Below are 16,085 nucleotides of genomic sequence, written 5' to 3' on the forward strand. Positions count from 1 at the left end.
TGTGTGTGTGTGTGTGTGTGTGTGTGTGTGTGTGTGTGTGTGGTCAATGGCATGCTTCTTTTTGTGTATTAGTATGAATTTTATTTTGTTGCTTTTCAGCAGTTTTTGCAAAAAGTGTGTGTTTGTATCAGCATGTCTTTGTGAGGTGTCACAAGCTGGTTTCTCACTGCAAAAATTTCCAACTGCCGTCAGCTTATTTATTTTTTTTCAGTTACAGTTGGATCGTTTCACATGGGAGTCGATCAGTTTGAAAGTCGTTTCCACCTGACCTCAGTGTAATCATTTTTTTTCTTTCTATGCTATAATAATATAGATTAAAATTGAGACACTGGGCATGACATTGATTGGGCTCCAATATTTAACAGACATCATCTGATTCTAAGTCATTTGTGAGGCGCTCCTATTTTTCACTGACTGATCCAGATGTGACCCAGCACAGAAGGAAAGATTTTCTTTTTTTTTTTTTTCCAATGTAACGCAGAAATCAAACAGAATGTGAGAGGAGATGGTGACTTGTAATGCTGATCCTGAGCCTTTACTTTTCTCCTTTTGAAATCAGAAAACCTGGTATTTTGACCTGGACCCATCCAGAGTTAGGGTCAGTGGTTACTGTGGCAAAGAAGAGGCTCTTCTCTCTCTCACACTGCCAGACAATGGTGCCAGCCTGCAGTTCAAATTCAAAAAGGTACAACACTCATTCACTGCTGGGTGAACTCTCCGTGTCATCCTCATGCCTGCTGTGGATACCTTTCTTCATATCATAGTCAGTTTTACTCAGTTTAGGTCTGCCTTATCCACGTTCACATCGAGGCTGTAATGTTCTGTTGTTTATGAATCAGCTCAAATGTTTTTGTTTTTGTCCCCAGGAGAAGACTGTTTTCTACGTCATCGAGATGAATGCACATTTGTCTCCCATGCCTGTCTGCAAAGACTGTTCCAGTAAGAGCCAAAGGAAAAGACGCAGCAAACAGCTGGTGTGTGATTCAGATGCCCAGCATAAACTGAAAATTTAACTACTCTTGTGCTTCATCCTCTTCCCAACAGACAAGACTTACAAAGGTGTGTTGGCCCATGAAAAGCTGTTCAAAACTGCTAACGGTCAAAGCTTCATGTGCAAGTCTGAGAATCTGCTTTTGATGTCGTCTGAGCTGAAGATCAAGCTGGTTCCTGTGCAGATGCAGGCCTTCAACCTGTCTCAAGGACAGTATGGAAAAGGTGACTAGCTTTCACAGCAACAAATGAATGGAAACCAAATATCTCCTGCCCAAAGTTAGGTTTTTAGAGTTTACATCCTCAAATGTAAATAAGTGGCACTTTTTAAACGGAGTAGCCAAGACAGACAATCTCAGGTCAAAGGAGTCCAACGTAAAATGCTTCTTACTGTCTGTTAAGCTCCTCCTCCTCAGCGCAGCTTCATTCTAAGACTGTTTAACCCATGTTGGCTGAGAATCTCTCAGAGAGGAAGTTGAGGCAGAAAAATGAACAAATTGGACAACGTCTTACAACCCTTCAGGTTTACAGCCTTTTTTGTGGTCAGTATAGGTTCCCATGTTTGAGAATGAGAGCTCTGTTATGATCTGTGTGTAAAGACATCCCATTACATGTTAAAAGTTTAATATTAGACATTAAATTTCTTATTGAAAATAATAAAAAAAAAGAAGGTATTTTACTTAAATCCTACACATAATTGCTGCTCTGTTTCTCTCCATGGTTCAGAAGTGGAGTGCTGGGCTGACTATAACAAGAGAATCATTCCCATCATCATCGGGGCAGCCGTCGTGTGTCTCATTCTTGTCAGTTTGATGAGCTTCCTTGTGGTCAGAGATCGCCGCAGAGATGGATACGAACGGATTTGAATGGCGAAGAGTTCACTGTGAAACTGGACTGGGGGTGGTGGTGGGGGTGCTATTGGCTTGTTCATACACTTGCTCTTTCACTTGTTCTTTTCCTAAACCTTCATTTGGCTTGTCACATTCTTCTGTTAACAGCAAAGACGGTTTGTCTGGTATTTACAATTTGAATAAATAAAACTTTTTTTTAAAATGTTGTCTTTCATGTCTTTCATTAATGTCTTGTAATTTTAATTGATTTTTTTTCCACTGCATGTTCAATATTCGTTTGAAACAAATATTGTTCAAAATTTAAGAGTGGAATATTTTTAATCGCACTAGAAAGCTATAAATAATGCCATTTAAAAGCAAATGGGTGCGAGAGTGCAGACTAACATCGTTATTAAATAGTCTCTATTCATCATACTTTGCCCCCCTTTCTTAAGGTTACAAACTAATACTCATTGCATTATGTTGTATTTTACTGCACAAAAATTAAAAATAATACTTGAAATAATTTAAGGGATACATAACAAAATAAATGCATTCACCGTTCTGAATGCAGTAAAATTTGTACTTAGAGTCCCTGTTAACTTTTAATTCTCAAGCTTTTCGACAGAGAAATGCTGCCATCTGCTGACGACTTTTGATAACTGCAGCTTATTCACCGCCTCCTTATCCTTCCCGTCTAATTGGCTGTCGCCCCTACGAGTCCTTGGAGAGGTCAAAAAAAATGATAACGAAATTTACCGGAGAGTCGCTGTGGTTTTTGAGATATACAGTTATTCGATCACATTTCTCTTGTTGGCTTATCCAGTCCAGCACCGAGACCTTTTTTTTTCAGGTGCTCATTCAGCTAGCTAGCACAGCTAGCCTCAGCAGCTGGTGGCTATGGCTGCAGTTATTTTAAGTTTCCCAACTCTGCAGGGCCTGCGGATATTCACGCAGTGAGTACCTAAGAGCACTGAAGGGCTGTTTTGTCTTATAGAGGGTTCGACAATTAGCGCACTCGTTTTTAACGATAGCTTACAGGTGTCAATTTGGGAGGCTATCTAATGTTATTCTCCGAGCTAAGCACACGGCGCTAGCATTAAGCCTGTGGACACGACTTCTGACCTGCAGAAAATGTTATTTGCATTCAACACCGAGACTCTGTCCTGATATATATGAGAATGGACCAAGGTTAAATGGCTAGCAAATTGTCTGCTAGCGTTGCTAATGGTGCTAGCACAACATATTTGTGGGAGCAACCTCGCATGCTGTCTAACTAGCTCAAATTAGCTTGGAGTTTGTTTCTGACTGCAATGTGTTTCTTGAATGCGTATTGTAATGAACTGCCTGTGCCACTGCTGTGTTGCTCTAGCAGCAGCTCAGCCTATGTAGTATCGAGTGGTGCTGAAGTTGTTATTTCTGTCTCTCCACAGGAAGCTGTCATGGAGCACGAGAGGCGTGAGGCTTGTTTCAGGAGGTGAGGAAGCATAAATATACATGCAAAACTTCCAAAAGATTGAGTAACCACTAAGAGTGATGCAAAAAGTCCAAAAATCACATGCACTACACAGAAAAGCAACATGCAGCCATTTCAGGAGCTGATAGTGTTCAGCATGTTTGTTTGATTAATCTCTGAACTGATCGCGTTCCAATTTTACAAATACTGACTTGCACACACTGTACGTCCAAGTCCTTCACCTTGCTGAGGTTGTTTGGAGCAGTGATGTTTGTCTTTTCCAGGGGTGAGAAGGATAGAAAAGGTGCTGATTGCCAATCGAGGAGAGATTGCATGCCGTGTGATGCGTTCAGCCAAGAAGATGGGTGTACGCTCAGTGGCGGTGTACAGTGATGCAGACACACACTCCATGCATGTAGCTATGGTGAGACACTGGATCCTTTTACTTTGTAAGAAGTAGTTGTTTATAATTTCCTGAAGCTGCCTTTAATTGATAAAATATGACATTGTTTTTGTTTTTTAAACCTGTATTTGCTTTGTTATTATTCAAGGCAGATGAAGCCTACCATATTGGCCCTGCACCCTCCCAGCAGAGTTACCTCTCTATGGACAAAGTTTTGGAAGTGGCCAAAAAATCTGGATCACACGTAAGGAATTCTTTTCATTATAGTATTTAGCCTTCTTTAATCACTTATGTCTGATTTCTGTGTTGTAACCGTTTTTTGTGTTTCCTTTTTAAATCTACTTATTTGCTGCTGACATTTTGTATCTGCAGGCGGTCCATCCTGGCTATGGTTTTTTGTCAGAAAACACAGAGTTTGCTGAGGCATGTAAACAGGAAGGAATCATCTTTATTGGGCCTCCCTCATCTGCCATCAGAGATATGGGCATTAAAAGGTTTGGTCTCTTTGCTGTAACCCAAATTTATAGGAAAGATGAATAATAACCATGTGTTTCAACTCATGTGTTTTATTTTACTTTGTTTTTCAGCACATCCAAGCATATCATGTCAGCTGCTGGAGTGCCAATTATAGGTGGCTACCATGGAGAGGACCAATCTAATGAGAAGTTGCAGGCAGAGGCTGTCCAGATTGGATACCCTGTGATGATCAAAGCAGTTCGTGGAGGAGGGGGGAAGGTGAGAGGATGCATCAAGTCAAGCTTTTGTCCAATCCTGGCAGATCAGCTGATCTCAGTGCCAGCCTTTATCAGCTGATACACGTCAACACCGTGACAGATTGACATTAAGTTGGGCCCAGAACAGAGTTATGCTTTGAGTTAGTCAGTGGTCTTTAAACTCTTGCCACCCTAACTCATCTGTCTTTAAAATTTTGCAGGGCATGCGTATTGCACGCTCAGACTCTGACTTCTTGGAGCAGTTGGAGTCAGCACGGCGGGAAGCCAGAAAATCCTTCAATGATGATGTCATGCTGATCGAGAAGTTCGTGGAGGACCCCAGGTAACACATTTAACTGTTAACCAGGCAGTTTTCAGCACCACCGTGTGGCCAAAATGTTGTCTTGTTTTTGTGATGGAGAGGTAGGGCTGTGACTAAAGATGATTTTGGTAGTCAACTAGTTTGCCAGTTCTTCTTCGATTAGTCAACAACAGTTTTAATAACTCTGAACTCCACTTCCTGTGGGCAAACCTCCTGTTCTAGGCTCTGCCTGCTCAAGTCTACCCACCTGTAAATATCACTCTGTTGCAAATTAGAATAATGACCCAGGAAACATGAATTTGAAAATAATCAAATGTGTTTTAAAATAACTCAAAAGGACCATCAGAATAAAAATGAAATAAGTAAAAATATTTGGGAATGCAAATTAAATTGCTAGTAGTATTTAACAAATATGTCTTCTGTCCATAAGTTCGAATAAAGCTTCAAATTAAATCACAATAATTTTTTTACTCAGTCTGAAATCAGAAGTTTTCAGAGTTTAGAGATGATTCAGTTTATGAATTTATGATTGGACATGCTCTCATGTTTGATATGTTGTTCCCAGCTGCAGATGATAACCAGGCTAACATGACTGTCATGACTGTGCATGAACCTCTTCACAGGACAAACTCATCTATGCGCATGTGCTTAATACTAGTAAAACAGAATTAGAAAAGACAGTTACTAATCAAAAATGTGGTTGTATGTCATAGTTTCTTGGTTGATGCACTGTTCAACTGTTTATAGACATAATTAATTGATATTGACCCACAGATTAACTACCTAACGTTAGGTGGAAGAGGAAAAAAAAAAAAGTAGCAGGCAGTGAGTTTCCGACAGATAAGCTATTATAGAATAGAAATATCCTTTTTTGTCCCTCACTGGGGATATTCACGATAACATAAAGATTACTGGACAATCATTAACATAAACAAGGTATCAACAAGATGCACTAGTGTAACTCCCCAAACTGACCCATTCAGAGTTGACGTCATAGCTCCAGGGTGCCATCGCTTTAAATGCTGGTGCTCTGCAGTAGTGCTGTCGTGCTCAGCTGCGCAGGCTGCATTCAACTTTGTTTTCTGTGAAATGCTTTCACATTCTTTTAAACTGTGAAAGCATTTAAAAAAAAACGTTTTCTTCGGTCCTCCTGTTTTGTCTTTCTGCTATGTTCTTCTTCATTAGTATCAAGTGCCGTCGGCAGAGGCTATGTACTGTTCTCATAGATTTCTGTAGTGTATTGCATAGGGATGGGTATTGATAAGATTTTCACGATTCCGATTCCATTTTCGATTCTGTTTAACGATTCGATTCTTTATCGATTCTTTTTAAAAAGGAGAACACTAAGGTCGATTAGCTTAGAACTTTGTTTTATATCTTCTCTTTGAACAAGATAGAAATTTAGGAGTAACATGGCCTTACAAACCCAGCAGTGAGATCTTAAGAGATCTACAGCCTACGGCTCTTCAATGGGGTGTCACAGGGTCCCCGGGGAAAAAAATTGTAAATGTAAAATAAATATTCTTCTGTAGCAACAACAAAGTATAACATAAATTATTCTGTAGCAATTACACAAGAATATCCAGTAATGTCTCTGCCTACAATTAAACACATTCATTTACCGTAAATCGGGGGCATCTGCTGTGGCAAATGGGTGCAAGCCTTTGACCACAAACTGAGTCACTGCTCGGTGACATTCGTCTATCCTGGCCTGAAAGGAGACGCTACCGGTAGACTGCAGCGAGAACTGCCAGCATCTGAGCCAGCCAGACTCTGTCTTCTCATCATGGTCACCTAAATGCACAGTAATGGCAGGTTTTGTAATAAGGCAGATCGCGCTAACATAATATGCACTGTTAGTTGATTATTTACCTGCCGCATTAACGGGAGAGGACGTGCAAACGTTACCGCTGCTGCTGGGTTGAGATTCACGAGTCCGGAGCGGAATTAAAAACACGACATTCATTTAAGGTATCGGTGTTTTGTGAGCAAATGCTTTTGCATATTCGTAGTGTTTCCTCCCTTAAATGAAATATCTACTTTGCAAGTATTGCAAGTTGCCCTGTTGTCATCGGTTCTCGTAAAGTATGACCAAACTTTTGAGCGTTTGAGCCGCCATGTTTCCTGCCAGGTAATTGATGCTCCGCAACGTGGTGACGTCATTCGGGGCGACTGGAATCGATAAGGGAATCGTTTGCAAAAATGGCAAACAATTCCAAGGATTTGAAACAGTGGGAACCGGTTCTCAACAAGAACAGATTTCGATAACCATCCCTAGTATTGCAGTTTTAAAAACAAATTTACGTGGTTATAGAATATGATGTGTCAACAGTAAAATTCCATGTTGACAAGTTTTTATAGTTCTCATATTCCTGTGTCCTGAAGACATGTGGAGGTCCAGGTGTTTGGGGACATGCATGGCAATGCCGTCTATCTGTTTGAGAGGGACTGCAGCGTTCAAAGGAGACATCAGAAGATCATAGAGGAAGCACCAGGGGTGAGTGAGTGATAAAGTTTGAACAAAGTTAAGGAGAAAGAATACATTTGGATCAACACATCTAACTGGCCTGAGGTTAACCTCGTGATAGGTCCATCGGCTATTTCTGGAAAAATAATTCTTCTTGTTTTTCCATTTAGTGAAGTAAATAATAGCTTGTTTCCCACTTAAATGAACATGTTTCTGTGTTTTGTGGCATTTTTTTTCAGCCTGGTATAAGCCCTGAAGTGAGGAGAAAACTCGGAGAAGCAGCGGTTAGAGCAGCCAAGGCTGTCAACTATGTTGGAGCAGGTAAAACACTCCCTCTCCTGCATTCATCGCCCCAGAGTGATCCAGACTCACAGTAAAACAGCTTTTGCACAAGCAGGGAGAAAAAGGGCCATCATTCTGTTTGTCTCTCTGTGCAGGTACGGTGGAGTTCATTATGGATGCCCAGCACAACTTTTATTTCATGGAGATGAACACCAGGTTGCAGGTGGAGCATCCTGTCTCTGAGATGATCACTGGAACTGACCTGGTGGAGTGGCAGCTCAGGGTGAGGAAGGAGGGAGGAACGGGAGAGCAGAATGTTTTTGAGGTGACAAAATGATTTGTGAAATTCTTTTCCAGGTGGCAGCAGGGGAGCGCTTGCCTCTCCTTCAGGAAGACATAATGCTAAGGGGACACTCATTTGAGGCTCGTATCTATGCTGAAGACCCAAATAATGACTTCCTTCCTGGGGCGGGGCCTCTGCTGCATCTCTCCACTCCCCCACCAGACCAACATACACGTATAGAGACTGGCGTCAGAGAAGGTAGGAGTCAACTATATATACAAATAGGGTAAAGAATAAATTTATTTTTCTTTTTTAGGGTATTAGTTTCTATGCTAAGGGTAGATGTTGTCCTAACGATGGCGGATTGCTCAGTTCTCTCAAGTGTGGTGCCAAAGCTTTAGCTCTGTCCTGGAGCTCCTCACTGCTGAGCCCCACATATTACTGGCCCACAACATCAGAAATGGGAATCTGTTGCAGTAAGGCACTAATAAAGTTAAATGGTGGGAGCTTTTTATCTGTGTTTGGTTTCAGGGGACGAGGTCTCGGCACATTATGACCCAATGATTGCCAAGTTGGTGGTGTGGGGAGAGGACCGATCTGCTGCCTTAAAAAAGCTGCGGTATTGTTTACGACAGTACAATGTAAGATACAAATGCACACTCTTAAATGATGCTTTGCATGTCGTGCTGCTGATTTTTTTTGAGCACAGGATTTAAATTTTTTTTCCTATAGCCACTGTATGTGCGAGCTTCAAAAACCGGTGCCGAACACTTGAAAGTTATGTTTTTGCGTCCTGTCTGTTCGTCTGTGCCCTCAGATAGTAGGACTAAACACCAACATAGATTTCCTGCTGAATCTTTCGGGCCACCCAGAGTTCGAGGCTGGAAATGTGAGCACTAGCTTCATCCCCCAGCACTACGCTGAGCTCTTCCCCACTCCGAAAGCACCTTCTGGGGCAACAATCTGTCAGGCAGCCCTCGGCCTGATACTACAGGAGAGGAACCACACACTGGGATTCACCCAGAGCTCCACTGGTGAGGAGACAGAGATGATATTGTTTGGATCAGGACAAATTACAGCTGAAAATCTAAGTCCTGTGCATCTGTGTTTTCCAGATCCTTTCTCCCCATTTGGCTCTAGCTGTGGTTGGAGAAACAACATCCTGTTTAACAGAAATGTGACACTACAGGTGGGAGATAAAAGTAAGTGACAGCCATACTGTGACTCTGTTGCCAGATGTTAAATCGCAATGACTGGCAGGTTAATACAAATGTCTGATAGGGTCAGATCATGAATTTCTGAGATTTTATAAGGAAAAGGTCAACCTTACCATGTGTGTCGGTTCTGCAGAAATTCTTTTCTAAACATTATTTAACATCGTACGTCAGGAGAAGGTTGTGATTTTACTTTTTATTCAGTGTGAAACTAGTGACAGTAATCTGTGATAGCCCACCTAATGGATTCCTTCAAAGGTCTCACTACATTTATTATGAGTCTAGACTGATGGCTAGCCCCCAGCAGTCTGAGCCTGTAGCAGCATAACTAAGGCAAGCCTTCAGGGTCACCTGATCTAGCCCTAACTGTGCGCTTTATTAAAAAACGAATGGATTGAGTCTAATTTTAAAAATAAAGGGTGTCTTCCACAGACTGGGTCCACAGGACGGGTGCCTGCTTCCCTTTGTACTTTTAGAAACTCTAGGAACCGCAAGTAAGCTTGCAGTCTGAGAGCAAAGTGCTCTGTTTGGACACTATGGTACTTGGACTTAGGCTGTTAAGATATGGTGGGGCCTGATTATTGACATGATTTTAAATGTAATTGTGGATTTTTCTTGGAGCCAATGAAGAAAAGGTAATATGGGGGAAACCTGATCTCTTTCTAATCCCCGTTTGTACTCTTACCTGTTATGTTCTTTTAGAAGAAGCCATCCAGAGTAAAATTCTGGTTGGATATCATGTTTTTAAAACATTTGGGGCCAAATACAGTATCCTCAATTTTATCTGAATTTAGAAGAAAATACAGGTGAGCCAGGGTTTTATGTCTTTAACATACGCTTGTAATTTAATTATTCTTTTAATAAGGTTTCACAGATCAAGCTGGGTATCATCTGTGTAGCAATGCAAATGCGTGCAGTGTTTTCTCACTGACTTCTGTGTGTCAGGAGGAGTCCTTGTGTACATGACGTGAAGCACACTTAGGTCCATATACTCACTGACAAGTTTAGGGTTTGTTTTTTTTCCCCCCCCTTTTACTGAAACATATTCTAATCATAGTTATACGGTAGACATGGACATAATATGTAGACTCTCCATTTTCATTTGGGGGTATCCACATTCAAACTGGATGACGTGTTTAGGAGTTTCAGCTCCTTAATATGTGCCTCTTTTTAAAGTAATTGAACAGTGGGGTCACAAGGCTATTTCATGGGCAGGTGTGGGCAATTCCTTCCTTATGTCAACATCAATTAAGCTGCAATGAAAGCTGCTGCAGTAAAGACTTGACAGAGTATTAAAAAGGAGGAAACCAAGCATCTGGTGAAGTCCATGAGTTCAGGACTTATTTTCAGTTATTTAATTTGTTCAGTTACTTTTGAGCCCCTTAAAAGAAAGAAATTGTTAAAAAAATTGCTTTAGTTCCTCAGATTTTTTTTATGCAATCTTTTTGTTTAACCCATCGAATTATTGGTAATTAGTTGCGATGTACAGAACCAAAATTAGTAAACGTTATCTCTGTCCAAATATTTATGGACCTAACTGTAGTTACTGTAGATGCAATTCAAAGCAGTGCAGCATGTTTCCTTTAACACTAACAGCATAGTCTAGACTAGTCTAGTAAAATGTTGTCATCAGAGGTGTCAAGTGCTGCACTGAGGTGTTTCTGCCGTCAGAGGCCACAGGAAGAAGCTGCTTCTGTGCTGTGATGAGCTCTGAAACCTGACTGAAACTCGCGCCTCTGCAGATGGTCTGTTAGCTGCTTGACAACTACTCTTTCAAGGATTTTTGAGATAAAGGGAAGGTTGGATATTGGCCTGTAATTAGCTAACACAGCTGGATCACGTGATGACTTTTTAAGTAATGGTTTAACTACTACCAGCCTAAAGGCCTGTGGTACATAAAAGGTGAATGTAAATTAGTCACATTTAATTAATGGTGAAATTTCTTTGAGTCTTGTAGGAATGGGGTCTGAAAGTCAAGGAGTAGTTAAAGGTCAACTCGGAAAGATCGACAACAGTTATTAATTAGTTCTTGGCTCAACAGAGATCTGGATTTTATATTTGCAGAAATGCATATATGTGCTCCACATGTGGGCATGGATACACACTGGTTCAGACTGGGGGCATGTAAGCACGAACATCTTTGCCCAGTTTCCCTTATTTAACAGAAATTTTAAGCTTTTCAATTATTTATGATCATTAGATTAAACAAAGATCTGTGTTTAAATGTGTGTGCAAGTAAATGGAAATCTAATCAACAAAACTGATATAAAAAGAGTGATTTTTATTAGTGATGCTAGTGGCTTTCTTTTTGCTTCTGATTCGTCTTTATGCAGTTGATACAGATACACGTGTTTAAGCATGTGCGTGTGGTGACTTCAGGCTATGGGTTTTAGTCACTGGACTGTTTTTGGAGGTTTTAAATCTAAAGAACGACAGGAATGAATGAAATTGTAGAAATGTGTTAATTTGTAGTCGAGGACAGTTGGGACTGACTCATAATCCGATTTAATGATTGTGTAAAAAATTAAATTAAAGCCCGTCTGGTCTGTGACACATTATTAAGGAACTTGTATTCATTATTCAGTGTTTCTATTAAAAAATGTCACCGAAAAGCTAAAAATAAAGCAGACAGCAGCAGCTGAGGGACGTATTTAACTAAAGACTTTGTGTCAGTCTCTCCCGCCTCTATCTCAAGACTGTTTTTAACACTTTTTTTGTTTGTTTTTACCATCTAGAAGTTGATGTGGTCATCATGTACAACCAGGATGGGAGCTACAGTATGCAGGTGAGCTGAGAAAGTTAACTTTTTTTTTTGCTACAAATACTTAATTCTGTTTTATAATCTGTATATTTTGGGTATTTATTAAAAGTTTTCTTTTTCCAAATTTGTAAATAACAGTAGTACAATGTGGGATGTCGGTGCTTAAACAAACCCAGGTTACTTCCCACAAATGCATCACTTCTGCTTTCTTTTTAGATTGGTGACGAGGTGAATCACGTCACAGGGGAGGTGGAGATGGAAGGCGGGGCATCGTTCCTGCACTGTACTGTCAATGGCGTCGAGTCCCGCCCTAAACTTGTGATCCTGGACAACACGGTGCACCTGTTCTCCACTGTATGTATCTGACATGCACAGTATACAGATTTCTATTTTGCATATTCCTCAAAACCACTGAAATCCAAGTTATCATCTATCATGTTGCTTGCAGTGTCTTCTATGCAAAACTCTTTGATGTTTGGTGACTGATGGCCCAAACAAGGCTTAAATGTTTCCCAAACATAGAAAAGTGACTTAAACAGAAGTGGAGGAAAAAGTGGCCTTTTTAACCTTTTTTTTTTTTTGCCTATGCAAAAGCTCCTTCTGGAGGTTTAAAGATGTTTTCGTCTCACCTGTCGCCGCGCAAACTGTCTCTGTTTCCACTCTGACATCACTCTGACAGTCTGACATCAGGGGGAATTAAAAACCTGTTTCGGTCCTCTCACCTCAGCTGTCAGCGAGCTGTCACTGCACTTTCTGACGTCTTTACCTCTGCGCTGCAGGAGGGAAGCTCTCAGGTGTCTGTTCCCGTGCCAAAGTATCGGGCTGGTGTTGGCGGTTCAGGAGCTCAGGGTGGAGCCGTGGCCCCCATGACTGGAACTATAGAGAAGGTGACTTTTTCTTTTGCGTAAAGGATATTCGTGTTTTTCTAAAGTTTACTTTTAAGGTTCAATTTGAAGTTTTACTCGTTTTTTGTGCTGTTAAAAAGCTGTCCAGTAAAGTTTCTTTACCAGTTAAAATGCAGTCTTAGTCAATTTCAAGCTGAAGAGCTTATGTATATAACTTTAGACGTTACAGTCAGACAATCCACTCTGAATGTGTCAGTGCTGAACCAGTATGACACGAGATGTCCTAATATGTGGAAATGACACACACAGTGCGGATGAAAAATTCCATACAACTCTTATTTTGTTCTTCAGCTTTATTTTGTATCTGGACACATAAAAATACATAAATCACAGCCACTATTCTGACATCAGTAACCCAAAGTCCATGACATAATTTCCTTAGGGATAAATAAAGGATTCTGATTGATTAATGGAGCCTAAGGCCACAAACTCCATCCAGTCAGGGTACAAAAGTTTGGCATTTTAGGAAATATGCTGACCTTTTTCTGTTCTTTTTGCTGATTATTAGCTAAAAGATCGATGCCACTGTCATGGCTGTGAGGATAAATGTTGAGCCAGTAAGTGGTTTAGACCTTAGTACTTTCTGGTATTTAAAAAACAGACCCACATCTACTGTACGGGTGCCTTTTAGGCTTATTACTATAATTAGACAGCTGTAAGACATAAAGGTTCAGTCTGTTTATTATTAGCTTTACATGCTTCAGAGGGTGAATATTTCCTAGTCTTGATGATCCCACCTCTAACCTTTGTTATACAAAGGTTAGAATAGTATCAGTCTGTTTAGCTTAATTTTGATAGGAAAATAATCACATTTCTATTTTGGTATGTTTTTATCTGGGACTCTGCTAGAATATCTTTGCATGATCCATAGTTTGGAGCTCTTATATATCTTTCTGGGCCTTGGTATATCTCTTTAGTTCATCCACTGTTTGAAAAAGTAGCTTTAGCTTCTTTTGATTGGCTGCTGCTTGAACAGCATCAGCATGTAATCATGTACAGCAGAAAATAAGGACAATCATAGTTTGTGCCCCAGTTTTTCTTCAACTCACAACAAGGTAACAAATAAACTTTGCTTAATGTTGTCAGCTTCTTTTAACACCTGCTGTAAATCAGCAGACAACAAAATGTCTCTGCTTCATGCCTCCAGTTAACTCGCTGCTCAGACAGATGCAAATGTTGCTTAACAACAAGTTAAGCAACTGGTGATGACTGGAGAGTGATAGTAAATCCCTCTGCCTTGTTTATTACATTTATGGGGACATGTCTGGGTGTATTACTGCTTCCCTCAAATCCACTAGCAGCCAGAGCAATGAGACTGTGGAGGAGGCATGAAGGAAGAAGTCATAATACTGTGTGTTTTACTTCTTTTTTATTTCTGAGTGACATTATTGGTTTGGTTTTATTGTATTGGTTTGTGATGAAACCCCCGTGAACGAGTCACTTTTCCTGTGTCCAGGTGCTGGTGAAGGCCGGAGATAAGGTGACTGTGGGAGACCCACTGATGGTCATGATAGCCATGAAGATGGAGGTGAGGCACTGATGATTCTTGCCTTTTAGCCGGTGTACACACACTGCTGAGTTTCTAATGATGTCACCTCTTGTATTTGCCTCTGCAGCATACAATCCGGGCGCCAAAGTCAGGTGTGATCAAGAAGGTTCTCTTCAGCGAGGGCTCTCAGGCCAACCGCCACGCTCCTCTGGTTGAGCTGGTGGAGGAGGAAGAGCAGGCGGAGGGAGGCAGCCAGTAAATGCATCAAAGCCACAGTTACACTATAAGGTAGAAGAGGGCTAGCACGTGTAAGAGCTGGAGGGAAAGCTACTCAGTGTGAGCGAGTTTTGGCCTCCCGCAGGATTTAAATCATCTGTTCGACAAAGAGTTTGGGTCAGTCTGAGACAGATGTGGCAGCCGCGTGTTTGCTGGATGTCTTCCTGCTAAAACTTCTATTATGTACAGCGGCTCTTTTTACTCAGCAATTCTTGCCTACATGTCAGCATTTCTCAAAGTTTCGGAGGGCATGAAACCACCGCAGTGGGGGTGTGGATGACCATCGGGGAAATATACAGTCTGCAGTGCAGCAAGTGTGATTTACGCAGAGAGAACAAACAAGTGTTTTATTCCACTAGAAGCTGATCTGGATTCGTCTTGATCGGCAGATCCATATTCTCTTTCTGCTGTCAGTGAATAATCTCTCCTTTCAGTTTTGGTCGGCATCAGGCTTGTCGGAGGTGCAGTGATGGTTAAACCTGGCGAAATCCTGTCTTTGTGTTAGACTGAGTCCTGCCTTTAGTTTCTTTACTGTTTGTGTATTTAAACAATTTCTAGATGAGAAATGAGACTTTTTTTCTATCAAGTACTGTCTGAAGGATTCTTGAAGAAAGTAGGGTTACAACAGAATAATCATCAGTAATTCTAAAAAATGTTGATTTTCAAAATGTATCTGATTATTTACCACAAAAATATCTTTGCTGGGGATTTCTATTGATCTTTAATTGTAATTAAGATGAAAACTAATGAATGAGCAAGGAAAAAAGGCAGTTTGAACATTAGACACAGGCTAGGGGGTTGATTGCAACGCCACAGAGACCTGAAGGGAATAACCTTCGAACATCAGGCAGATCAGGTGAGATATCCCTGTCTGTGTCTCCATATCACAAACATGGAGACAGCGGCGGTGGCAGGTGAGTGCTGTTGATCGTGTAACATGTTTGCTCACAGGTTGTTCTTCCGTCTACGTCCACAGCTCTGTGGCATTTTGGTCACGTTTAGGAAAGAAACGCCTTACTGTAGCAACAAGAGAGTGGGGAGCTTTTCTCTTGAATTTCTGCTCTCGCATTCTCGCCATCGCAGCAGATTAAACCCTCCTAACTTTGACAAGTTCAGCTCATGTCAGGGCACATTAACAGCTTTCTCATTAATGGCTTAAACTCCTCTGAGGAGGCTTGTTACAAGCGCCGACTTATACAGTTGCTGCTGAGTCATCAAACATGTGTCGGTTCCCTGAATTGGCACCAAAAGCTACCACTCCTCGAGCCAGATTACTCTTTGATCAGAGGCTCTTTGCTTCAGTCTGGGCTTTTCAGGGAGGGGTGAAAGAGCATCGCTGTACAGGAAAGGTTGCGTCAAGTTGACAACGTGAGCACAAGTTGTTTTTATTAATTAAAATCTGGCCACTCTGTGCTTCCAGACTGACTCCAAACTCTCCATTATTCACACTCACAATACCTCTCTGTCACAGTTAAAACAAAAAACCACAGGTCTCCTTTAACCCTCCACTCTGCTGCTGCAAGCACTCCAGAGTGCATTCTGTGACGAGTCAGTCTCATGTGCAGCATTTCTGCACGCACTTGTCTCTCGGTTCAGAGTAGCTCCTGAAGGATGAAATGTCAGTCACGGAGAGATTTTGGCGGACAGATGGTTTGCATCCGTGTAAATCCAGTGAGGGAGCGATCTGCCACAGA

At 41.2% G+C, this 16,085-nt stretch overlaps 2 protein-coding genes across 4 annotated transcripts in view; both read left to right on the forward strand.

The window, feature by feature from the left end:
- Positions 1-2,040, forward strand: part of LOC102295561 (lysosome-associated membrane glycoprotein 3) — a 5,270-nt gene extending 3,230 nt beyond the window's left edge. For all 3 annotated transcript variants that reach the window (XM_005923853.3, XM_005923854.3, XM_005923852.3), the window contains 4 exons: positions 560-685; positions 867-939; positions 1,045-1,215; positions 1,717-2,040. In XM_005923853.3, the coding sequence (XP_005923915.1) occupies positions 560-685; positions 867-939; positions 1,045-1,215; positions 1,717-1,856 (510 nt within the window). In that variant the 3' untranslated portion in view covers positions 1,857-2,040. The remainder of the gene's footprint in view (positions 1-559; positions 686-866; positions 940-1,044; positions 1,216-1,716) is intronic.
- Positions 2,041-2,497: 457 nt separating this feature from the next.
- mccc1 (methylcrotonyl-CoA carboxylase subunit) lies at positions 2,498-15,740 on the forward strand. The gene is made up of 19 exons (XM_005923851.3): positions 2,498-2,776; positions 3,254-3,297; positions 3,561-3,700; positions 3,828-3,923; positions 4,052-4,173; positions 4,267-4,414; positions 4,614-4,735; positions 7,100-7,211; positions 7,421-7,502; positions 7,619-7,746; positions 7,821-8,004; positions 8,278-8,387; positions 8,564-8,780; positions 8,862-8,948; positions 11,696-11,745; positions 11,938-12,075; positions 12,501-12,608; positions 14,083-14,154; positions 14,243-15,740. The coding sequence occupies exons 1-19, from the start codon at positions 2,721-2,723 to the stop codon at positions 14,372-14,374; spliced, it is 2,148 nt and encodes a 715-aa protein (XP_005923913.1). The 5' UTR covers positions 2,498-2,720; the 3' UTR covers positions 14,375-15,740.
- Positions 15,741-16,085: the final 345 nt, after the last annotated feature.

This window comes from Haplochromis burtoni, unplaced genomic scaffold (genome assembly GCF_018398535.1).
Source record: "Haplochromis burtoni strain Fernald_Lab_line unplaced genomic scaffold, NCSU_Asbu1 Contig_53, whole genome shotgun sequence".
Classification (NCBI taxonomy): domain Eukaryota; kingdom Metazoa; phylum Chordata; class Actinopteri; order Cichliformes; family Cichlidae; genus Haplochromis; species Haplochromis burtoni.

Excerpts from the sequence above, each read along its gene's own strand:
- mccc1 (XM_005923851.3), top strand. The coding sequence starts at position 2,721 with ATGGCTGCAGTTATTTTAAGTTTCCCAACTCTGCAGGGCCTGCGGATA. Across the intron at positions 3,298-3,560 it reads CGTGAGGCTTGTTTCAGGAG|GGGTGAGAAGGATAGAAAAG; the intron begins GTGAGGAAGCAT and ends TGTCTTTTCCAG. Across the intron at positions 12,609-14,082 it reads TGACTGGAACTATAGAGAAG|GTGCTGGTGAAGGCCGGAGA; the intron begins GTGACTTTTTCT and ends TCCTGTGTCCAG.